Consider the following 25,221-nt stretch of genomic DNA (forward strand, 5'->3'; position numbering starts at 1 on the left):
TATGTAGATTATCACCCTATTACATCTCTATACTCCATGTTTCTAGGTATTACTGCAACAGACATTAAATACTTTTTTATAATATTGTGTGCAACTCTACTCTTTCCAATATCCAAGCGACTCTACCTTATTTATCTATTTCTGCTTCGATACCTCAACGCAAGTACCTATAAATTATATAACGTCATAACAATATTTACAAAGCCTAAAGAACTAACTTACAAGTAAATGCAAATTTACATCATCAATAAATATAGTGTTTACAATATTGTACAAGCGCTAGTTTTCATATATGATATGGCTTTTTATTTATAAAATCAACTGCCAAAACAATTCCTAGCAGTCGTTTTAGGTATATTATCACAAGTCCATCTAACCTTATTAGTTGGTTTAACTTGCGTGACTAAAATGTTATCGTGGACTTTATTTGTAGTGACTTAGCCTACATTTTAAAATGCTTATGCAACAATGTCCAATTTATAGTTATTTGGTGGCAGTTGTTGCAATGATATTTATTCATTATCAATAAGGTACTCTGTGTACAATCTAGGAATGTTGTCACGCAAAATAAAGTTACAGTGATGTTGTTATTAAAGAATGGTTGTAAAATACTCGAGCGTTGCCATCCAATACGTCTGTTCAGAGCTTGTACAACCAATCTATACCAGCTACAATATATTTGACTAGTTCCGTGTCTTACGCTATTATAGTCTTATGAAACTAGGAATAATTCCCTAAACACTGGCAATATGCAGTCTTAAAATCTATTCCACCTCCATGATAAACAAGGTAGCTCTCGATACATGAGGTCTAACAAAAACTAGGTAAGTCTGCAACTCAACTGGGGTGAAACAAATAATTAACAAATTCGTTGAACTAGCTCGCAGAGTCGGTTCTAATATTTAGCTAAGCTATAAGTTATTAGACAAAGTGAGGTAGCGTCATTACCTACTAGTGGAAAATATTTACAGTCCTAAGTATTTGCACTTAGATAATAAATAGTGACATAGGCTCGTCTCAAGCTCATGAATATAAGTTAAATATCTCTTGCGTACCTATTAGCCTGTTACGGAGATTACCAACACAAATACCGCGTTACATTATATTTTAACATACGAGTATTAACTACATGCACACAATACACTATTACTTAATCATGTGCAGCTTTGTAGATGACTAGAGTAAATACGTTTAACGGTATAGTTACAATCGTATAAGGAGTTTCTTTTTCGATCACTGCAAGGATCCACTTGTCCACTGTTGAGGATAATACAATGACTGAACAACATTATTCGTACGATTCGCTCAAGTGCTCCAATAAGAATTTCAACTGTGTTTTCATGAAATTATTTTTGTGCGCGATGGAGTCGCATAGCATTTGAGTGGGCGCGGCGGCGTTGTTGTTCGCGAAGTCTATGGTACTATCCTCGGGCGCTCTCAGGGCGGCGACGGGGGCTTTGCTGATATGCTGATAATTAAACGTAGACAATACCGTCCGGATCTTTGCAATGATCTGCTCTACTCAGGCGTTTGATTCCTGCGAAAAATTTGAAAATTTACAAGTCAGAATTTTGCAGCGGTCGAAAGTTATATCATTCAAGTGTACACTAATAGCTATACTAGTGAAATATCATTTACATTCACAAAACAAAAACGCTAGGGAAAACGGTCGGATTGCAAACGGTGAGGAGGCTTCATCTAAAAATTGCTGCAGGAGTGTGATGATGTGAATTATCAAACGAGTAGCACACAGTTAAAGTTCCTTATTTAGTAATACTGCACGGAATTATCATTATTAATATTCGTATAAAATGTAAGTACTCATATAAAATACTACGTTAAAGTCGTTTTAAATGCATCAAAATTTAGGCTCTATGTCATAAGAAGTAGGAGCACACCGAATATCGAAACGCTAAGTACAGGTTAATGATACGCCCGCGGCGGAGCGCGAGCGTCGACAAGCGAGAGCAACATCTAGTCTAGAAGCGGGTGGGACGGTGTTTATACCTTGAGGTTGTGGAAATAGTGCATGATCTGATCGTAGTCCATCTGCAGCTCGTCCAGCCCCAGCGCCTCGGCGCCGGCGGTGCTGGCGCCCGCACAAGCGCCCGCCTCCGCGCGCGAGTACATGGGGTTGCCCACTATCGTGGCGCGTTTCACTTCTGGGGAACCGCTTCCTATTAATACCAAAATTGTCAGTATCTCGCCCCCTCTCGTTATCAGGGAGATATCACTCCGCAGATCGTGTACGTTCGGCTGTCCGGTTGCTTGTAGGTAGACTCCTATGTAGCAAGCGCACGCGAAAGAGCACGAGTTGCGTCGTTGATCGTATGCCGCGTCAAATATCGAGTTTCATAAACATTGATTCTTCTATACGTAAGCGCTAATATCTATTCTGTAGTTTTATCATATCTTCGCGAGCTAATCTGAAGTTTCAACGAAGGGAACATCTCTGAAGGATTTACCTTTGTTTTGATTCGCAGCTTCCACAAAGTCACCTTTGACGTTTGATTCTTTGGATCGATTCTTATGCCTCATCTGGACTTCTGGCAGACCTGCAACCGAACCTATGTTGAAATACCTGCATTCTCCTAAGTTAAAAAAAGACGGTTCATTTTGAATTCCTCATTATTTTTAACGGTAACTACGGTAAGAGGATAGGGGTGTTGTCAACTACGGCGTTTTTAATATAGAAACAAGGCGTGAAACTCACCGATTCCAGAGTCATGCATGTAGTCCGGACTCGGCGGCTTGGCGAAGGTGCGGCCTCTGTCGAGTCCCACGATCTCGCGGTAGTCCTTGTTCTCCAGCACCAGTGGAGCATCGTTGTCGAACTCGAAGAGCCGCGCGCATTCGTCTTTGCTCATTTTCTCTACGGCGTTGTCGCCTAATTCGTGGGGGATGGGGTTCTGGTTTTTGTAGTTTTTCATGTCTCGGCTCGAAATGTAGGGGGCGTCGGTTTTGTTTAGATCAATAATTCTGAAAAATTTTTAAATGACCGTTAAAAAATAAACGAGCATTATTCACAATATTCACATCTTAATGGGGCATCTCATTGTGAAAGGAAGAGTGTGATATGACTGACCAAATCAAAGTCACAGTAACAGATTGCTGACGGAAAGCAGCTACGGGAAGAATGGCGACATGCCAGTAAGCGAGTCGCTCAAAGATTGACAGAATGGCCACTTTGTAAAGAATGTAACGAAGAAGAATATAATTAGGTACCGGTCTGGGCGGCGGGCGTTGTCCGGGGATCGTCGGGCGTCGTGTTCTCGGTCGTGCTTCTTGTGGTGGCTGCGCGAGTGGCTCCGGCGGGTGGGCGGCATGACGGCGTCCGGCAACACCTGCTGCAACCAACGACCATACTCATTACCATCAGTCTATTAGGTACGCAAACACGTTGAGCCGTGGGTACAGTCAATTCACAAGAGCTGGCACTAATGGAACGAATGAGTGACTGAGTATTATGTATACCTATGTGTGTGACAGATTAACCAGTAGAATAGTGACTCTAGACACAGTGCCGACTGTATACCGATCAAAGTTTCGTTTAATCCATTCGTGCCAGCTTTCTTGATGTTATCAGTAGGTATTAGTTACGGTATGGTAGGTCGGTCATAAGTATTGATACGAGCAGCTAATGGGTATGTAATTGACAGGCAAATAAAGGAGACACGTAGATGATTGAAGATTCATTGAGCAAGCGATAAAAATGGCGCTCCTTTATAGCAGTGGCTGAAAATAATTTGCCACAATGTTAACACTGGGCCACTTTTATTTGAAACGCCATTTTAAGGCCAGAGCAGGTTTCGTGTGCGTAGACGTGCTGCACTTATGCGTGTGTAAAATATTGGAGTCACGAGTATGCACACGTTACGCGAGTAGTGTGCCGTCTCTCATAAGGATCTGTACATCACAACACGCACGTGACACTTGTGCCGACGTCTACGCACACGCACTCGATGTGCACAGGCCTTGTACTTACAAGCATTGTATTCGCATAGCATAAAAAAGAAAGGAGGCGCTTACTTTATGGTTATGTCTCAGCGGGACAGGTACCTGGGGTTGCGGGGTGCTCGCGCTCCGGTGCGGCGGCACGGGCGGCCGGTACTCGCCGTCCGCGCTGCGGGACAAGGGAACCGTTAACAATCAACCTATATTAGGGGCTTTTGAGCGTCGGCGAATAGTTAAAACTGGCTGACTGCTGGCTTCAGGTAGATATGTAGCCAATCCCTAATGATTCGTGGCGAGCGATACGCAACTTTATGTGTCGTACCTACTCATCATCTGGAAGAGCGATTGAGAGTGGCGTATCGTAGATTGAGCAGCGACTAGGTACATTTTTATACCGCTTAATAGGCGCCGACGCCGACGCTCAAAAAACGCTAATAGGGGTGTCTACATATTTATTTTATTGTTATGTAAATCATGTAGATTTAAAACAAAAAATAAATTCAGGGTGTGATGTGAGATGTCTTGATTTAATAACACTGGTAACTTATATGTATTTTTTTAGTAGTTTATAATATGGTAGCATGGGTTCTTTAAACGCTGACTACAACTACCTAATCATATCACAGACAAGCATAGGAATTCACTAGGTAAGAGCAACATACATTTAAAAACGACTTAGCATTTCATAAGGCGCACTAATAAATCGCTAAAATAATTTAGCGACTACCAAAATCTACGGGGCTTATAAATATGCGGAGCCAGCACAACTGTTACAATGACTTGAGGACAATTTGCCAAAATCCCTCCTACTTAATCTTTTTGAATACTTAGTCGAGAACATTTTTCTTTCGCACATTTCACAACGACGTTGCATGCAGTTGTGCTTCAACCGCTTTGGTTTAATTTTTTTTTTACCTAGTCATTGCATGAAGGTTCAAAAGCAGTCTGCTAATTGTGTTAATGATACTAGGCACTTGTTACTCATACTCACTGCCAATGTCCATCTCCCGAATGATGCCTCGCATGCCTCGCCGGTTTCTTGCAATACGTAGTCGAGTCGATCGGTCGCTCGCGCCGTTCATTCTGCGACGGGAGCTCTATGGAATTGGGGTTGTCGAAGCTGGTGACCATCACATTGTCGTTGCGGATGGCGTCGTCCGGGTCGACGTAGTTGTAGTTGAGCGGGTTGGCCGTGATGCGCATTTCGTTGCCGTTGTCGGGTTGCGTGGAGTTGCGGTTGGTCGAGTGGCGGTTGCCGTTGCGTTCGATTGTTGCGCGACCTGGAATATGACCATAGTATAAATAGTTAAATACGTTGGATTACGGATTTTGAAGCGAAGGTAAAATGTCTTAAGAACCATTTCTGTGAAGGCCCTGCTGCCAAGCTCTATGGGTACATGGGTAGCTGAAGGTACTATAGGACTCGGAGCATTACGAGCCAAGCCTGTTCTGCTCGTGAACTTAAGAAACCTACGGAGCGAGCTCGCGTGGTTAAATACAACTCGTCCAATGAGTTTGTGAGACATTTAATATAGTTTAGTTATTTATGATAAACTGAAAGACAAAGGTAGGTACAGAATAACTGCCAATAATACCGTAGTATTTAGGAGAGTTATTAAGAGAGGAGAAAAGCTTAGAGAGATAATAAGTTCACAAGATCCTTACCCAGCCACACCCAATCGTGGGCGTTAGTCGTAGACTCGCGCTCCGGCTTATCACGCGCGAGGCCGAGTGTGGTGCCAACAAGGCCGGCGACCTGCAGGCGGCCTCCCTCGGCCACGGCGGGCAACGCGCGCCCGGTACCAGCGGGGGCTCCGCGCGCGGCCATTGGCTTCAGCCGGGACGCGTACACGACACAGGACACTACGAATATCTGAAATATTTTTAGGTTTAGTTAGATTGTTACCGCACTTATCGACGAAGAATTCACCAAGGTGCTCAAGAGGTACCTTCAAGAAAAGAGCGTATTCCTATTTTAAATACTTCCTGCTGAATTTGCGTATGTTGATGGGCGATAATATTTGCTTACCATTTTAGAAATTATGATATATACAGCTTTGATATACATAGAACGGCGTTTTATCGCTCTTATGTAATACCTACATACACAACTTTTATTAACGCTCCTTCTTAAATTTTGTGAACTAAGTAAAAACATATAGGTAGGTTAGGATGTGTTGTTATACCTAAGTAGTATGTAAATATTTGAGCAAGCACTTACCACGATAGCGCAGCAAAACGCCACAAGAAGAACGTACATTCCTGAAAGAAAAATTATGCAAATTATTTATTGCCCCATTCTCTGGGCTTTATATCTTTATTGTGTAATTTTGTCGCTATTATACAATGTAAATGCATCAACAGTATCATAAAGTCACAGGTCTTTGGAGCAAGTGTCGTTATCAAGCGAGATAACTTTGTAAATGCAGTGAACTAATTCTATTAGTAGGGCACTGTAACACCTTGTCACGTCAGTTCAATGAATGGCGTTGATATCGACTCATTATTAAAGTTTTATGACAGAGTTCTGTGTCAACTTTTCGAATACGACGTACATTTGATATTGACTCACTGAACTTGAACACTAGCAATGATATTAGTTTATTAGTTCAACGTAGAACGTTCAACCCGACAGAGGTGAACTATGTATATCGATTTGAAATAGGTACCTACCTAAAGTATACACTCAATTTTTTACTTAGGTGAGCATTTTCAGAATTTGGGTCCCCCAATTAGCAAGTTGTTAAAAAAAATTAACTCGCTTTCAGTTTTGTGTCAATTAAGCATAAAATCTGTCTAAAAATTTACTTTTTTCACATTCTGAATGTAGATTATCGCTTAAAGTTTACGTAATTAACACAAAAACCATATTTTTATTGAAATTTCTTGCTTGATTATCGTCACGAAACTGACAGTGAGTTATTTTTTTTTTAACAACTTTCGCTAATTGGGGGGTCCCAAATTCTGAAAATGCCCAGGTACAGAATATTGAATAGTTTATTAAAAATAAAACTCTAACTTACTTATTGGATTTGTTTAGTTCCGTTCTAAAAATATCGATAGAATTAAATCGAACTGAATATGAACGAGCAGGTAACTACTACCTCATGTCATTCTCGAGGATGCCTTGTTTCGTATTACGAGTATAAAAGTTAGCTGTGACAAATTTGCAAGTCATCGTGAGTGACATGATCTTATATTCTAGAAGCAAAGATATACTGTCAATTTCTGTGTTACCTATTTCAATGGATGACATGTGGTTGCTGGGGTGTCTCGGGTGCGCCGCGGCGTTGGTTCTGTAGATGGATGCGTACTGCTGCGCCTGCACTGTGGGCTCGTGATTGTTCTCGTCCTTGAACCCTGTAAATATTTATTGTTGTAACTTAAGGACAGCTTATACAGTTTGCACAGTCTGCACCTGCTGGTCATAGAATCCATTAGTGCTTAATTTGGCCAGCCTGCGACATACTCAATGTTACTTTGTCAGGGACTAAAGAAGAGCTGCTATTGTATTTGTAAATTGCCACATGCTGATCGCGTATTTGGTGACCTTACAATAAACTAATGAGGCAAAGAATCTAAGAAACAACAACAAATAGCTACCTACCTCGTAAAACATCGCTAAGGTCCGACAGGCCAGTCCTAACTCCTCCCCGCGCCATGATATCATCGTTCTGCGGCGTATCAGGTCTCTGCGGCGTGTCACCCCCGCTGAAGTCCACATCCACACTAGCAGCAGCGCTGGCGAGGGCTCCGGGTATATTCTTAATGTTCGCTGGGGTCTTGGTGTCGCCTTTGCCAGGCAATGCCACTCGGCGGAGCGGTCCGGTGCGGCACTGTTCGGGTGTGAGGAGGGTTACGCGGAGAAGCTCTCCGCTGCCTGAAAGTCAACAACATTTTTTTTAAAACGCCCGACTGTTTTAAAGGTTCACAATTTTTTGAAATACTTTTATTTTTGTAGTCAGGGTATTTAAAGTAGCGCGTGTAAATTTACGTTTTCACCAAATGTGGAAGCACCATCAAGAATTGAAGACGTATGCCACATGCATGCTGAAATCTTCATGTTTCAAAATTCTAATAGTATATAACCCTACCTTCTCCAACAGCGATAACTCTCGGGTGCTTCGAAGCCAACATCGGCGCAAACGCAACGACCTCAGGATCGAGACTCTCCACCAGAAGGAAGTAGTCAGTCACTGCTACGTCACGCAGCGCTGTGCGCGTATCGTCTGCAAACTCGATGTCGATGTCGAGGAGACCCTCCTGTAAATTGTAATTATTTTCGTGAGTTACCCAGCGACATGTTTTCGCGATGCGTGAATGTGACCGTTAACGCGGCTTCATAACGACCACGGCTACGTACCACATCCGTCAGAGGGTACACCGATCTAAGTGCAAAACTTCTACGACACCGATCTTTCTCACGGCTGTTTGCTCAACTTTAACGAAACTTTGAGTACTTAACTTAAAGTCTAGATCTCTCTTTAAAACGAAAGATGGAATATTTGGACTTATTCTTGGTTTTATTGTCATAAACTTTTAGTAGCGATTTTAACTTGATGGTACTTTGACGTGGATCATCATACCTGTGGATGATTATTAGTACCTATCAGACAGAATGTTCTCCAATAAGGTTTTTAAGATGGTACCAACCTGATATTGTGCAGTAAGCCGCCTAGTGACAGTGGTTTCTGACACGTATCCGTTCTCGATGGCCGGGTCGGGCGAGATGTTCAGCTGCAGTCCAGAGATTACGCGCACCAGAAGACGAGAGATAGCGACTTTGTCGTTCACTACGCGCACTTCTCGGAGACCGATGACTCGACCTGTTAATCAAGATTTAAGTGTTAGAAGAAACTAGCAGTTCACTTGGTATTGAAACTTTTCAAAAGCGTTTCTAAACAAAATCGACACGATAGGTACGTCAATTTTCATAACGATCAATCACGAAAAAATTTTGAAATTCAAACGATACGTAAAATACACAAAATACATAATAAGGCCATATAATATGACCTACCACAAAATACGATACACGGCAATAGTCATATCAAAACAAGTTTATTTGTTAGAAAGTTACCTGTGATCGGAGACAGCACTTGGACTTCAGTAAGGCCAGTGCTCCTCCCCTGCAGAACGCGGCCTCTCAAGGAAGCGATGCGCGGGTCCGACACCCGCATCAAGGACTGCACTAACTCTGTGACCTTCAGCCGGGTGCGACGCGACACGAAGTACGACACGCGGCCTGAGTCGTGGTCTTTGGCGAGGAACCGGGCGAACACCTGAGCGAAATCCAGAAATTCCAGAATTAAGCATAAAGAGGTTACAGATCATGTAGAGTTAACAACATTAAAATACACAGGCTCGTAATGTGTTTTAAGCACAGTTGTAAGAAATAATCTTTCACGCTTTAAATGTTCCAGTACATACGTATTCTCTCCCTACTCTGGTTTGGCGTGACATATTTTTTCCGAGGGAATCTCTGTCGAGATCACTAGGTACACATATATTTAATACACCTTAGTCACATATCGTCTCCCTGGGTTCGAATCCCGGTAAGGGCATTTATTTGTGTGATGAGCATAGATATTTGTTCCTGAGTCATGGATGTTTTCTATGTACATAAGTATGTATTTATCTATTTAAGTATGTATATCGTCGCTTAGCACCCATAGTACAAACTGTGCTTAGTTTGGGGCTAGGTTGATCTGTGTAAGGTGTCCCCAATATTTATTTATATATTTATTTATTTATATGATGTTGTAAGATTACAATATTTAAAGTTAAATGATGAATAAGTACATACATAGTAATGTTTTATTTCGCCGGTGTAATACTTCAGTTTCTTACAACCAGGCCCCGTAGCCGAATGGCATTTCTACGACGCGAAACGAAAACGAAACGCGAAAGGTGATCTGGCTCTGTCGCGCCAATACGCAAGAGCGATCGAGATAGATAGCTACGAAAGAAATATTATCGTGAGCGTTTCGTGAGCGTTTGCGCATTCGGCTACGCACACAGGACATCCAAATTCCAAACTAGAAGAGCGTCAACTAGAGCGTAAATTAGTACCCCATTAAAAACATAAAGACAGCATCAAAAGGAGATGACAATTAAACTACTTTGTCACATTAAATACTTCGCCGCAGCTTAACTATCGTAGTTTATTACAACGCGACAAAAGACTAAAGTAATCGTCTATTCCTGGGTGGCTAGCCGAATGGCACAATCGCTCACGAAACGCTCACGAAACGAAGCGCTAGTAGATATCTATCTCTATCGCGCTTGCGTATTGGCGCGACAGAGCCAGCGGCGTATCGCTTTCGTTTGGCGTCGGAGAAATGCCATTCGGCTACAGGGCCTGGCGTCGACAATACAATTGGCGTGATGAATGAGATGATGGTTTAAAGGGCTCGTATTGGTCAAGTATCTGAACAAAAAGTAGGGTTTATTAGTCTGTCGAAGATGGATGGATTTTGCGCCAAATAGAGAGCCTCCGACCAGTTATTCTGAATAAGATGGATGGTGAATGATTATTACTTATGTTTGCGGTTAAGTTTCTACAGAAACTTGGTGCTTTGCAAAGATAAACTACGGAATTAGTTATTTGTTATACAAGGGTGCAAAGTTGTATTTTAACGCCGAGTGTGGAATTGAAAAACGAGCAAGTGAAAGGATTCTATAGTTGAACCACGAGCGAAGCGAGTGGTTCGAAAATAGAATCCTGAACTTGGCGAGTTTTTCAACACACGAGAAAATAGTTATTTGTTATACAAGGGGGCAAAGTTGTATTTTAACGCCGAGTGTGGAATTGAAAAACGAGCAAGTGAAAGGATTCTATAGTTGAACCACGAGCGAAGCGAGTGGTTCGAGAATAGAATCCTGAACTTGCGAGTTTTCTAACACACGAGAAGTAAAATACATTTGCACCCGAGTGTAACACAAAACTTTTCCCCTCACTATAGCGAGGAAACTACAACGCAAAAAAATGCGTTTATCACTGCTTCCAGTAGTTCCACAGGTGGTAAATCATCTTAATTACTAGATTCACCTACTTTTATCAATTTTGAAGCAGTTAATTTGACTTTATTTAAGGTCAAATTACTTTACCCACTAGTGAATAGTTATTTGTTATACAAGGGTGCAAAGTTGTATTTTAACGCCGAGTGTGGAATTGAAAAACGAGCAAGTGAAAGGATTCTATAGTTGAACCACGAGCGAAGCGAGTGGTTCGAAAATAGAATCCTGAACTTGGCGAGTTTTTCAACACACGAGAAGTAAAATACATTTGCACCCGTGTGTAACACGAAACTTTTCCCCACACTATAGCGAGGAAATTACAACGCAAAAAAACGCGTTTATCACTGCTTCCAGTAGTTCCACAGGTGTTAAAACATCTTTATCACTAGATTAATCCACTTTTATAAATTTTAAAGCAGAATATTTGGCTATATTCAAGGTCAAATTACTTTATTTACTAGTGGATAAAATGCGTGTTTACCCGCTGGTATTAAAGGAAAGAACGCGTGTTTCCGAGCTAGTAAGGGGAAAAAACTATTACCTGCTGTATTTTCAGAGGGGTACTACAACCAGAAGAAAGTAACATGCCTACTTAACTGTTATATCAAATACCGGCAAGTCACTACCCCTCTCTTGTACCCTACCCAGTGTTGTGTTCCTGGTGGTTCTGTGATTAAGGTTGCTAGAGTAAGTATACAAGTAAAATTTATGGAATCGATACAAGAATTTATGGAAGACAGAAAAACATAATCTTACCTTTCCCGTACAATGAGTATTCCTATTTTACAGTAGGTACCTAGTTAAGCTCTATATTGTAAACCCTAGTTATAAGGACTTTGCTACACCCCACCGGGGTCCATGTGATTCTTTTTATATATATTGTAACACCAATTGTACATACCATGGTTCGCAATAAATATTTACTTTACTTTACTTTAAAACTTACTTCGATATTAGTCTGTTGGTACCGCAGACGGCAGGAGCGTTGCTCTGACAAAGAGTTGGTTCCATCGGGTCGCGACCCGCCCCAGCCTCGCGCGGACAGCGATCGCTTCAGCCTCTCTTTTGAACCGATGTCTTCGGTCACTTTCCATCCTATAATAAAATGAATTAAATGTCTGTGTGTTACACAGCGAGGCAACTGTAGGAAATGTTAAGAGTGTTTTTAAGACGTTTCTCACCGTTGTCGCCATTAACAGTTTATTTTGTAGAACCTTTTATCTCATTACAGACATCAACAAATGTTTTCAACTATTATATTAGAAATAACTATAAGTGTCATACAAGTAACAAATAACTATAAGTGTGGGTTTATCATTCATTTCCTTTTAGTTGTGTGCATCTTACTACAGATATAAACTATGGTTTTTGGTGTAATGAATAGATTAGGTAAGGGAGGCCCGTACTAAACTTTACATAAGATAGCTCGATTAATAACGGATGTTTTTTCGCAACTTCGGGTTCTGTTCTAATAATCTAATAAATTACAGAGAGTTGGGTAGATAATATCACCACACTTCCTAGCAACACTTTTCACTGATTACTACGGTTTATACAGTTTCTATCTTTAGATTTTGCGTTTTACTAGAACATAGTCTACGGCAACTCACAGTCACGGCGCCACGGTGGCTGCTACAGCGGCAAATAATCATTGTTTTTACAATCGAATAAGTACCTTTGATCTGCGACAGTCTTCTGTTATCCACCTCCACTTCCAGCGGGTACTCGGGCATCCAAACGGTGAAGCGTGCCAAGCCGGTGTACGTCCCGTATTTGACGATCACGGATGCGTTCGATGAGCCCCGGATCTCCGAGCCGTCTACGTAGACAGAGCTACACGATGATGAGACCTGTGGACAAATTGGAAATAGGTGGTCACCATAATGAAGCATAAGCATTTTGTAATAAAGTACCTAATAAGAACTGTCAATGAACAGCTCATATTTAGGCCTACAGGTACGAGTATTTACCGCCATCAGATGGGTGCATGCACCAAAAATATCACGCACGTTGGCCGATCAAGGTTCTCAGACAAGATGGTAATCGTAACATCGTAGCGAACGAGACGATAAGCTCTCACTAACATGACTTTTATCGTACTAGTAGTGTACATACCACAGCGGGCTATGATTTTAGTTAGTAGGCATCCTAAATATCCTAATATCTGATGTCGACTCTGCCTGTATCTAACCCGACGAGGGCAATAATTCATGTAAATTAGTGCGATAAAACATCTAACATAATAAATATGCAATAAAAATGATGCTCAATCTTACCTAGGTATCATATTATAAATACCTGTGGTTAAATACAGGAACATTAACATAAAATAGCCGCATAAAAAAAAAACTGTACCTACAAAACTACAACCTTAATCATCCGTATATAGAGTCAATTAAAAGAACACAGCCTTTTCTTCTATTTAGTTTTATTTGAAGACTATTGCAGCTATATGAAACCTCGTATTGGTCGAAGAAAAACAAAGCAAAAGTTTCCTTTCCGTACTTAATTACGATTACGACCTCTATGATAATTATTATTTAAAGTGAAGTGAGCTCGTGTTCTTTCCCTCTCACCGCTCGTAAGCTTGAGTAAAATAAAAATGCGTGTTCGGGATCGCAAGATAAGGGTACTTAATAGTTTTTTTGTCCTTTTAAATAAATAAAAAACTTTTTATTGTCTTCGGTTACCGCGATAGTTACTCATGAAATAAAACTATGGAACGTGTTACCCGTTGACCACGAATGCTGTAAAGTGTTCGAAACGTCGGGATGAATTATAAATTCATTATACGCGATATAATCTGTTTCCGTAGTTTTATTTCAGAATAAAAAACGTTTTGATCCGTTCTCTCAAACATGATATATTTTCAGGAGCCAATTACATATTTTTAGCCATGATACAATTGTATGTTCGTGATTTGAAATATTTGAATCAATCCTTGCCCACGAGAAAGGCCCCTACATTACTAGGTACCTAGTTATATTTGTGGCCGTGGCAGTCGTATTCTTATCTAAAAAAAGCGCTATGCTTTTTTATCTCTTTTCTGAACCTACCGCACCTTAAATCCCGTGAACAAGTATTGCTTTAATGAGGTAGTTGTCTGTTTCGGAAGGAGCTTTTAATTGACTATTAAACCGGCTTAATGGAACGAGATCTGTAGCTTCCTCAACTAATTTATTCATTGAAATTAAAAGTGGTAGTTTCCTCTTACTCTTCCTTTGTCGCTTTCCTATTTGCATCCTTAGGTAGAAACGTACTGGCCTACCTGATATTTACTATTACACCTGACCCTTTAGCACAACTTGACTTGTCGCGTGCGAGTCTATACATCAAGCGCGACTTCAAGTATGGATCGCGCGCGACAAGGCAAGTTGTGCTAGAGGGACTGATGGACGAATTGGTTTTACAGTTTTCAAAATTTATGACTACATCAAACAAAAACGCATCTTTACAATAAGAATTGTTAGAGTTCGAAACGGAATAACTAGAAAGGAGTGTACAATTTTAAGGGTCACTTTTATACCGTTTGTTCCCTTAGGCCCACTTGCACCAACCACTTAACTCAGGGTTAGTGGGTTGTCATCTGATAATTCCATATAAAATGGCGGGTTACCCTCGGGTTAACCCTCCATCTTCGTTGGTGCAAGTGGCCCTTAAAGTGACAAAGGTAATACCTAAATACATTGACATACGGACTTCTTAGATGTCAGGCGGGGTCTCATAGTTTCCTGTTAGTCACGTACTCTATTGACATTTTCTAGGAACTTCAAAGGTGACTTTTATTAACCCTTTGTCTGCAGTTGGCAAAGCCGCGCGTTTTCGTCGTACGGGTCGTTAACATTGACAGCGACACATGAGTTTGGCATCGCCTGGCCTATTATTCACATTGACGAAGTACTGCGTTAGAGGATGACCAGTATAAGCATTTCCTAAAGATAGGTGACAATTATAAGGGATCAGAGTTCAATAGTTCATGCTACACGTCAATCGTAGGATAAAGAAAAATGTCACTGACACACATATGTACCTAGATCGAAACTACTAAGCTAGCACTGCACACAAAACGTAACCTTTAAAACTGAGAGTTACATTGATACCGTAGGTACCTAGTAATGTAACAAAGTTAAAATACCTACATAGGTAAATAAAAGTAACAAAAGTAAGTAGATGCTTTTATCATGGAGAGTGTGAACTGGCAACGACTATAGAAGAAGACTGGTACAAAAGTCTCGATATCAAAAAGTATCATCATTCATATTGTATTTTCATTTGTATTGTATTGTATTGTATCATTATTACGAAATCAGGAATATACTTAATGGTGCTTCCACACTGGGCTGTCATAAATGTTATATAACAATCAGTGTGGGAGCACCATAAACAGTATAGGTAAGATAAGATTTTAAGCTACACGTTTAATAGTAGCCACACTACAAATAACGATTAGATGGCTGTGTCAATCCATGAACCCAAACCATCTCTTCACTGAAACCCTAAGACATTTTACTTACATTCCCTGTAGTTACTCGTAAAGTCAAAGCATCCTGCACTTATTCACAGGACGCTAAAATGTCGTCTTAATGCATCGTAAGTGCGTTCTAACATTAGATGTTAATGTTATGGCATGCATTACGTTTGCAGCACAGCCAACTGTCTAAACAGACTACGAGAAATCGACTTGGATTTAAGTAATCAGACTGTTAATTCGTGATTTCTAAAGCTGTGACAATATTATTATTAATAATTTACTTTTTCTTTGACATCGGTTAAATAAAAAAAACGGAGAAGTAAGAAAATACAAACATATCAATAAACGTGGAAAACCAGACTTCGATTATAGAACTGTGGTTGGAAGTTGGTAAGAACGAAGTAAGAGATATGTTTTATTACACTACCTACCGTGTTTTGTTTTCCTTGACCTATTGGCCAGAATAACGTATCATTTGATAAATTAGGATCGTTTCCGTGGTGTTATATAAATTATATGTCTGTGTTCTCACCTTTAGAACGCTCTCATCTTCAGAATGGCAAGAGCTCTGTAGCGTGACGTCAGCGACCTGCCCGGCCTGCGATACTATCAGCACCTTCATGGCTTGGGACACTTGACGCCCGGTTAGAACGGCCGTGTTCAGCACTTCCCAATTCTGGAACAAAATAAACGATTACTTATATAAGAGAGGAACAATTTGATAACATGATGGTGGGTGTCCCTTAAATAGGGACCTTTTTAAAATTTGGCAAATTTACTAACACGAAAAATCACGCCTGTATCCCAAAAAGGGGCACACGAAACTGCTAAAATTTTAGAGTCGCTCTTAGTAATTATGGAATTGGAAGAAAGCGAAATCGTGATCCAAAACCTTAGTTCATTCTGGGTACGAATAATAATTTCTCTAGAGATACGCGTTTAGAGACTACAATGAGATGGTACAAAAACTTGTATTGAATACAGGGAGGTACAATAGTCAAGTAGCAATTAAGTTGTGGTTTAATTTAACCGATTACATTTCCCGTCCTTACAAAACGGACACAGTACATTTAACAGCTATGGTTTGTTGGATAGTTACATTGTTAAACAGCCTTGTATCCTGTCTGGTGTGATTATCCAATTAACGTTAAACCAGTCGGTATAATTGTTGTGGGTTGACAACGTGAGAAAATAGCACTAGATGTTTTTGTACGTTTTGGAGCTATTATGAAACCAGTTAGAGCTAGTTACTTTAATAAACTATAATAATGGCTGTAACTACAGAACAAGCAGGCACGTTAGAAACATAATTAATGGGCTAGTAATGAATTGATGCTACATCATCAGTCCGATGCTTCAAGAACTTTGCAAGCCCTTTCGAATCCACTAAACAAAGAAATAGTTACTCTTAATGCCAATTATTAGTAACATGCAATGTCGCTAGCAAGTTTATGTTAGATACAATATTTTCAAAGTAAAGACGGTTAATACGGTTGTCTATTGTTTGCCCGACAGTCATTTAACATAATATTCATTTGCCCGAATCTAACTTGCCTGAATTTCATTTGCCCGAATGATTTGTTTACCATAAAAATCATATGACATACTCGTTGTTTATCCGAATATTACCTTCCATAATCATACAATGCCATACTATTTGTTAGCCATATTATTAAGTGCAATAATATGGTTTCATAGAATATTCAAACGCCATAAGCAATTATTGCCATATTAATTGTTGCCCATATTATTACCTAACCTAACCTACTTTCTGATAGCAGTTTCATTTTCCAGGGGCACAGTTCTAACCTAACCTACTTTTCCAGCAGTTTCATTCTCCAGGGGTCACAGTTCTAACCTAACCTAACCTACTTTCTGATAGCAGTTTCATTTTCAGGGGCGCAGTTCTAACCTAACCTAACCTACTGTCTGATAGTATGTTCATTTTCCGGGGGAATCACAGTTCTAACACTTCTGTCTAACCTAACCTAATCTACTTTTCAAGTAGTTTCCTTTTCCAGAGGTTCACAGTTCTAACCTAACCTAACCTACTTTCTGATAGCAGTTTCATTTTCCAGGGGGTCACAGTTCTAACCTAACCTAACCTACTTTCTGATAGCAGTTTCATTCTCTAGTCCTTCTAGTACCTATTATAGTAGTTTTCGATTCTGCCAAAGCACATTATGGAAATTGACTTTTCTGGACGCTAATTTGTATGACAAATGATGGTATGGAATGTGGTAATTACGGATTTCGATGATTCTGACAAATGACATTATGGAAACTGACTTTATGGGAAACAAAGTTTCTGGCACTAGATTAATATAGTAAACAATGATTATGGCATAAGATGATATGAGAAACAATATTATGATTGTTGAATAGGATGGCAAATAAAATTATGGCAAATGAAATTCTGGCAAATGGGGGTATCCCGTTCTGGTTAAACAATTTTATGAAACTTGAAGATTCGCTAGAACAATGGTTCGTAATTTAGTCATGGAAAATATCAAGGCTGATAGCAAGGATTATTTATATTATAGGATTTACATACTCCTTACTAAGAATCGTACCTCTATTTTTTAGCGCCACCTATTAAATACTATCATAACTACACTGATGATGGCTTCTATTTTTTTTTCAAAATGTGTATTAATATCATGATTTTAAAATAAATATAAAAAACACGCAATAATATTTGGCGAAAATATGATTTTGGCCATTTTCAGGCTGCGAAACAGCGCCATCTAGTTTTAAGCCTAAAAGGCCCATACACTTTAGGGGTACGCTTTTTTGTATTGGCTTTGTCAGTCCAGTATTAAATCGTTCTTGGCTGATACTTAACACCTTAACAGTATCAGGGTTAAGAGTTTTAAGGGCGGATGCTAGGAGATGCGAAGTATTACCCTCACCCTGTAGAACCTTTTCACAGTAAACGTCGAAGTGACTTCTTTGGCGAATACAGCACGGTGTCAATAAGACAGGGTTCTAGAGTGGCCTTTTAACTTTGAGAAGCAGCGTGAGATACGAGATTTTTTCAAAGTAGTCACGATATGTTTTAAACAATATGTGACATGTTGCTTTTATAAAATCGATTTGTTGATTCAAATAAAACATTGATTCAAATCAAATGAAACTTGCAGAATGCACTAGTTATACTTAACAAAATCAAACTTGTAGTTTAAACCAAAGAGCACGTAGGCGCTATTTTAACCAAAAAAATGGTTGAACGAACATGAAATCTAGTTGTTTTTTGTCTCAGTGTAGGTTCAAGAGAGGCGAAGTCTCGCCTACGCGTATGGGAATATAAGGCCAGGCCCCGTAGCCAATGATACTGAAAGCGCGATAGAGATAGATATCTACTAGCGCTTCGTTTCGTGAGCGTTTCGTGAGCGATTGCCATTCGGCTAGCCACCCTGGCATCGGCGAAACGTAGTCCGGCTTTGTCGCGCCAATACGCAAGAGCGATAGGGATAGATATCTACTAGCGTTTCGTTTCGTGAGCGTTTGTGCCATTCGGCTACGCACCCAGAGCCAGATACTGAAGTGCCGGCTCATCGGCCCGAGGCTCAGAACTCGGGTAACTCGGGTTAATGAGCCTCGCGCTAATATGAGATAGAGTAATTGCTTAATAAATATTATTCTCTAACTTCATTACACGGGACCGCACACTGAGCCCTATGCAAATTGAGTTACAACAGCTTGTCTATTCAGCGATGTTTCTGAGATAGAGATCTCTTGTGACTATTATACGATATCTGCAGTAGGCTATTAAATGATGTCTACACATGTTATCGAACCATATCAATGTATATGAATATAAATGTTCATCAAGTTCATGGAATGCTGTGTAATATTAAAGTAAGAGGACGGTAGCCATTCTGAAAGGATATTGAGTTTTACTCGAAATATTGGATTGGGATTCTTTCTGAGAGTTATATACATAGAGGGGACGTTCTGGGAAATGCGAGCTGCCATATTCTGTGAATATTTTTATTTTATTTATTTGAAGATCCAACATTATAGGACACAGTAGTAGATACAGGAAGCTAATTTCAGGAACTCACTGGAAGTGAATATTATTAATGATAAATGTATGAAGATAATTGGATTCACAAAGGCGGGAAATTTAATCATCAGGGTGAATCCAGGGTTTGGTATTTAGTTAGTATGGGAGTTCATAGTTAAAGTACTAGTAAAAGCTGAAATAAAAACCTTTCTGCTGTAGTCGAATATAAATAGATTTCCTTAATCAAAAGCGAACACAGTACTTGTACTTATTCAAAATTCGTTGGAATTAGAGGGGTCGAGTCCCAAATAAGTACCTATGGCGCAAGACTCGCGAGTGGGCGTGCTTACCATAGCCTCCATTACCACGCGATAAAGTTCCCATTAGGCCACTTCATTCAGACGAACAGCGCACCATTAAATACTAATCTCTACGATTTGTTACGATAGCGTGCTCCAAAGATTCTTCCCAAGAAATAATATCATAAGAATAATCTGAGACGCCCAACCCTCAGAGGGTTTACTAACCTTTTTTTGAGCAATTTCGTACATAAAAGCAAGCCGGCGCCGGCCGCAAGGACTCGCCAAAAGCCTATGAAACTCGATAAAGATGTCGTTATAGCAATAAAAGAAGCTCCCTTCGTTTCATTAATTACGAAGAAAATACGTTGCGGTTAATTTATGACGGTAGTGGACCGCTCAATAAATTGCTAATTTGGGACACTTCACCTAACGGCCTCAGACACGTGGAACTATTTTTATAAGAATTCTGACGCCAGAATAAAGAATAATTATGTAATAATACAACGTTACTTCTATATACTTAATTATAATAATAGGTAAGTACTTTAACGCACCATCAGTAACGGTTTCGATTTAATTTCCATTGGTGTATAAAATTGATCTGTTCAATAACAGAGGCAGCTGAGATGAAATATTTAAAAATAGGATAAGTATACAGTAACTATATAAATATTTATATATAATACCTTTTACTATGTAATTTGAAAGCTTTTAGGTACCACAGAATCAATAGGCTTCTAGGAATATAGACTCGCTCCGAACTAAAAAAGACGGTTCTTCAAAAACCCTAAACTATTTTTATAATCTAATAGCAAAAATATAGTGAAACAACTGCAAGTTTCTATCTTTATTTTAATTAGAAAAAATGACCTAATTATCATCTGAATTTAAAACATCGAAATACCGGGACCTACCTCTAGCCAGCCGTGTGTTCCTGTTAGATGTAAATTAACTTCGTTTGCTCGTTCGATAAAAAACAAGATGGATAAATAAACATAAACATCGATTAAGTAATTTACCTTAGAAATCGGCAGTACAGCTTGTATATCATCCTTTTCAATATCTAGCCTCGTAATAACCCGGTGTTCATGCGGTGGTTCTTCGCTGGTCGTGGTGGGCACCGGCGACGCTGACAGCTTGGCCGACCAGTTGAGCCTGGCCGTGCCCCTGCCTGAGTCGCCCTCCGACCCTCTGCGTCACCTTCCCCTTCGGCTCCCACTTCCACCAGCCAGGTTAGGACTTCCTCCCAACCGGGGCCCGCGGGACCGCTTAGGTCTTCTTCTTTCCTGTTTATAGAGACACCGATTTAAAGTTGTAGAAAAATATGTACCCAACAACAAATGTTCAATCTGATCAAAAGATCAACATGCTCGTCAGGGGAACCGACCGCGGAACAATTTGCAAAAATAATTCACTACCTACTGACAATTAGTATGGGTGAATTTAATATATAATGTAAGGTACAGTGGGCAAATCTCCCCAGTCGAGATTTGCCCTGTACCTGGTCCAGTTTTTCCATGTTTTACAATGTTTACATTATTTAATAGTGTCCACAGGTTATAAATACATATATGGTGTGTTCAGCGGATACAAGTAGAACTCAACATCGTAGTGTAATCATGGAAAAATTGATCAGTTAAAATTGTCCCCCAGTCGAAATTTGCCCAACTGTACCTGAATTTTATTATTCATATTCATATTCATTTATTTGTATTAATTATACATCGTCAGTCTTACAATTAGGTACATAGGTATATTATTTACAAAGGAATAATACAAAATGTCAAAAATGATGGGTGTCATAATAAATATATTATGTAATTGGATTTGATTGAATGTAAATATTGTGATTGTTATTGTACATATTATTTTTATTATTTTGGATGTTACATACAATATTATGATTTATGAACCAAGATTGAAATAAATTAATTTTATATTATTGTATTTATTTTAATTGGTACGAGTATCCAATGCTACCCAAGATATTCGATTAAGGATCGTGTCGTATTGCTTAACACGTGTGAAAGTAACATTTAGTGCAGAATGAGTATTAAGTTACCTAGTCCGTTTTTAAAGCATCTCCGTTCGCTCTATAATATTGCGCTTCTTCAGTAATTTCTAAGCGTACCTAGGAGAGGTCGCAAAAGTCGTAAAAACTTTCATATATCTCTGTAGAACAAGGTTTCTAGCGGAAACTCGACGCTACAAGCAATAATAAGTTGAAAAGTCGTGACGCCAAGTTTCATTAAGCTGCAAAACGCGGCAACCGCCAGGCAGGTTTACTACCGCGAATGCAACCCTACATGCCCAGTCGTGAACGAAATTGTGAACAAATCCTGCCGGGGAAATGAGGACGTGGCTTTATTTTATTGCGAAATACCTAGTAAATAAGGAATTAATGTTAACATTTTGCACGAAACTCGTAAAATAAGTGCAAGGTATAAATTACGAGAAAAGCTAAATTCTTTGTGTACCTGACAAACGCGATCTATCTATCGTTATTTGTTAATTAACTGAATTAATGGTTTATTTATATGATTTTTATTTATAAAGATAGGTACTTTGTTTTATCCATACTAATATTATGAATAGGAAAGTGTGTATGTCTGTTTGTTTGTCCGTCTTTCACGGCAAAACGGAGCGACGAATTGACGTGGTTTTTTAAGTGGAGATAGTTGAAGGGATGGAGAGTACATTACTATTTGTCTCTTTCTAACGTGAGGAAGCATAGGCTTATATTTTGTTTAAGTTTGTATAATTTTATTACGGGACATGGGTTAGAAATATTGACTAAAACATTGTTGCTTATGCAATTTAGAAAATAGGCTAGTCACGTAAGCACGGCCGAGAGCAATATTTCACGCTAAATAATTGAGGATAAGCCGTTATTCCAGCGAATCGCAAAGTTTGTCGCAGCAGTTGACCCATTTATTTATAATAGGATCGCGGAAAGCTCGAAAGTAGGGTTGAGAAAATAGAAATGGAATTGGATCCTTTAAATCCGTCCTGCAGGCCAGTCTGAGGTGCACGTTGGAGCACACCGCATTGAGATTGCGATCGCGTTCCTGAGCTATCCTCGACTAGCGTTTATGAGGTTTACTTACGTTTCGTGTAATGATATTACCGAGCACTGCAAACTGCGTGCCAACTCGGCTGGGCAAATTAATATCTGGAAAATGATGCAAATAATACTGGCCGTTCTGATGTTTATTTAAGCAATAAACGGTAGCACTGTTTGAAGAGAAATACTCGTAAACACAACGTGCAGTAGGTACAAATTTAATTTGTCTGCTGAATACATCGTGTAAATGTTATGAATTGCTTTATTATTTTTATTGGAGTTTTATGTGTCTGTGCGTATATGAATGGGATAAATTCGGCATTTGTGTCGGATATTATAGAATTGTGTCCAAAAAACGGATATATATATATATATATGCTTTACATGTATGTATTTCGTATGATACTAGTAATTTAGTACTGTTATGTATTTGATACTTAAAAGAATAGTAAAGACACTGCATATGTAAAGAAGTCACGTTTCCCCGGTTAATCTTTCTAGACACTTTTAGTTTTTACTTCAGCTTTATTAACCTAGTTAGAACGAGTAAGCCATTAAACACGTAGTAAAGAACGTTTGTTCATTGTCGTCGTTGAGGGGCAGCTCAAGGCGTGTCTTAGAACATTTTATATCCACAAACAGATAAAAAAAGGATAGATACGTCTCGAAATTCCGTCGTGATAATTTGATGAGAGTAGGCTGTACATGCTCGATGTCGCTAAGGTACTAATCCAAAATTATAAAAAAAAAACTCACGTTGGAAGTTAGTTGTCATTGATCAGGGGCAGGTAGGCTTGATGGCGGCGTACGTAATTTCTGCTGTCATTGACCAACGAGTTCGATGCGGTTACGCTGATCGGCCGCAGACCCGAATACACTAACAATGATTAAAAACTCACGTTTGTCCATTGTCGTCGTTGAGCGGCTGCTCGAGCCGAGTGGCGGTGACCGTGGCGGCGCGCGGCTTGATCTCCGCCGTCACCGCCCAGCGCGAGTTCGCTGCGTTCACGCTGATCAGCCGCAGGCCCGACTTGACTTTCATTCTAGAATTTTAATACATAGTTAGAACTTTATTATATAAAAAAACGCATATACTAACTTAAACGAAACGAGGTATACTTTCAAATTCATAAAAAAATACAAAGCGATGACATACATATTTATTCGGTTGTTGTTTGATCTCACTGTGTAAATCGTAATAATGTGAAGAAACTCAGCGGCGACTTAAAAAGGTTTTTTTTAGGAAACTTTCCATGGCGCAGTCGGTTGGATATGATATCTGTATTCAAACTGCTAATATTGACTCTAACTGCACAAATACACTGAGTTTGATAGGATTTAAATTATACATATAACAAATAACCCTACCCAATCCTCAGGTTCCTATGGGCGACGGTATATCGCTTACCATTAGCTGAATTAGTACTATTGTAAACGGGACTTAATCGCGTATAACTAAGTTTTAACTAACCTTCGCCGTTTCAAGGACATTATCCTCATGGTCTCGCAGCAGACTCACCGATATCGTCCTTGAAACGTCGGAGGTTAGTTAAAAACTTAGTTATGCGTAATTATTAAGTCCCGTTTACAATATTAAGTATGTGTAATAATCGTGTAAGTTTAAATATATGTGACCTGTCTACTTGTTTGCCACCTATATCATAAAAAATCAGAAAAAGGAATGAACTCTAGCTAGTCGCCAGACAATAGAGTGCCAGAAGGCTGGCGGTATTACCACACTGTCCGGAATGCTATGCCAAAGCAACAAATAGTTTTCGAACTTTTTGCAACTCTTGAGCGCCACAGCTGTCGAGTTTTTGCGCAGCTAAAACACACGATTTGGCACTAGGCAGAAGATTTTTATATCACCATTGCCTCCAAAGTTGGAACGCCGTATAAACGTAAAGCCAAAAGGTCAACGAAGTGTGCTACGTCCCATTGCCCTTTTTGTCTGCTCATTTAAATGCAAATTGATATTGTGCACTTATAAAACACCAACTTATTCATAACTATAAATCTATGTCAATTTATTCAGAACATAACTTTAAATCGATGATTGAGATATCCAGAATTACGTAACTCAGCTCAACGTAATATAAAGCCGTTCAAAACCCTTTCAGAATCCTATTCAATATTAATCGGTCGCTCTCTTCATATCGGAACATATATCTATACCTATAGTGGCATACTCCCAAACCGATCCTCTGAATGGACGACAGGTGCTACTAAGAAGCTTTATGCGATCAAGTTCTATACCAAACAGGAACACACAAGCCTGGTAAACCAGGCTTAGGAGGTTTAACAACATGCATGCGATTTTCGCAACCTTGAATAATATAAACTGAATTCGTTAACGTATTTAGTATTGTAGGCAAGTCCTTGAATCAAAGTTTAATAAAAC

The 25,221-nt window shown here is 39.5% G+C and overlaps 1 protein-coding gene across 1 annotated transcript in view; it reads right to left on the reverse strand.

Moving 5' to 3' along the window:
- Positions 1–474: 474 nt before the first annotated feature.
- Positions 475–25,221, reverse strand: part of LOC125227865 (transmembrane protein 132E) — a 117,709-nt gene continuing 92,962 nt past the window's right edge. The window contains 20 exon segments of the mRNA XM_048132244.1: positions 475–1,537; positions 2,008–2,177; positions 2,466–2,555; positions 2,714–2,979; positions 3,226–3,344; positions 4,030–4,123; positions 4,946–5,234; positions 5,620–5,827; positions 6,176–6,216; positions 7,192–7,314; positions 7,562–7,834; positions 8,049–8,217; positions 8,608–8,780; positions 9,035–9,236; positions 11,921–12,069; positions 12,650–12,824; positions 15,978–16,121; positions 20,776–20,942; positions 20,945–21,042; positions 23,720–23,863. Of these exon segments, the coding sequence (XP_047988201.1) occupies positions 1,523–1,537; positions 2,008–2,177; positions 2,466–2,555; positions 2,714–2,979; positions 3,226–3,344; positions 4,030–4,123; positions 4,946–5,234; positions 5,620–5,827; positions 6,176–6,216; positions 7,192–7,314; positions 7,562–7,834; positions 8,049–8,217; positions 8,608–8,780; positions 9,035–9,236; positions 11,921–12,069; positions 12,650–12,824; positions 15,978–16,121; positions 20,776–20,942; positions 20,945–21,042; positions 23,720–23,863 (3,109 nt within the window). The 3' untranslated portion in view covers positions 475–1,522.

This window comes from Leguminivora glycinivorella, chromosome 7 (assembly GCF_023078275.1).
Source record: "Leguminivora glycinivorella isolate SPB_JAAS2020 chromosome 7, LegGlyc_1.1, whole genome shotgun sequence".
NCBI lineage: Eukaryota > Metazoa > Arthropoda > Insecta > Lepidoptera > Tortricidae > Leguminivora > Leguminivora glycinivorella.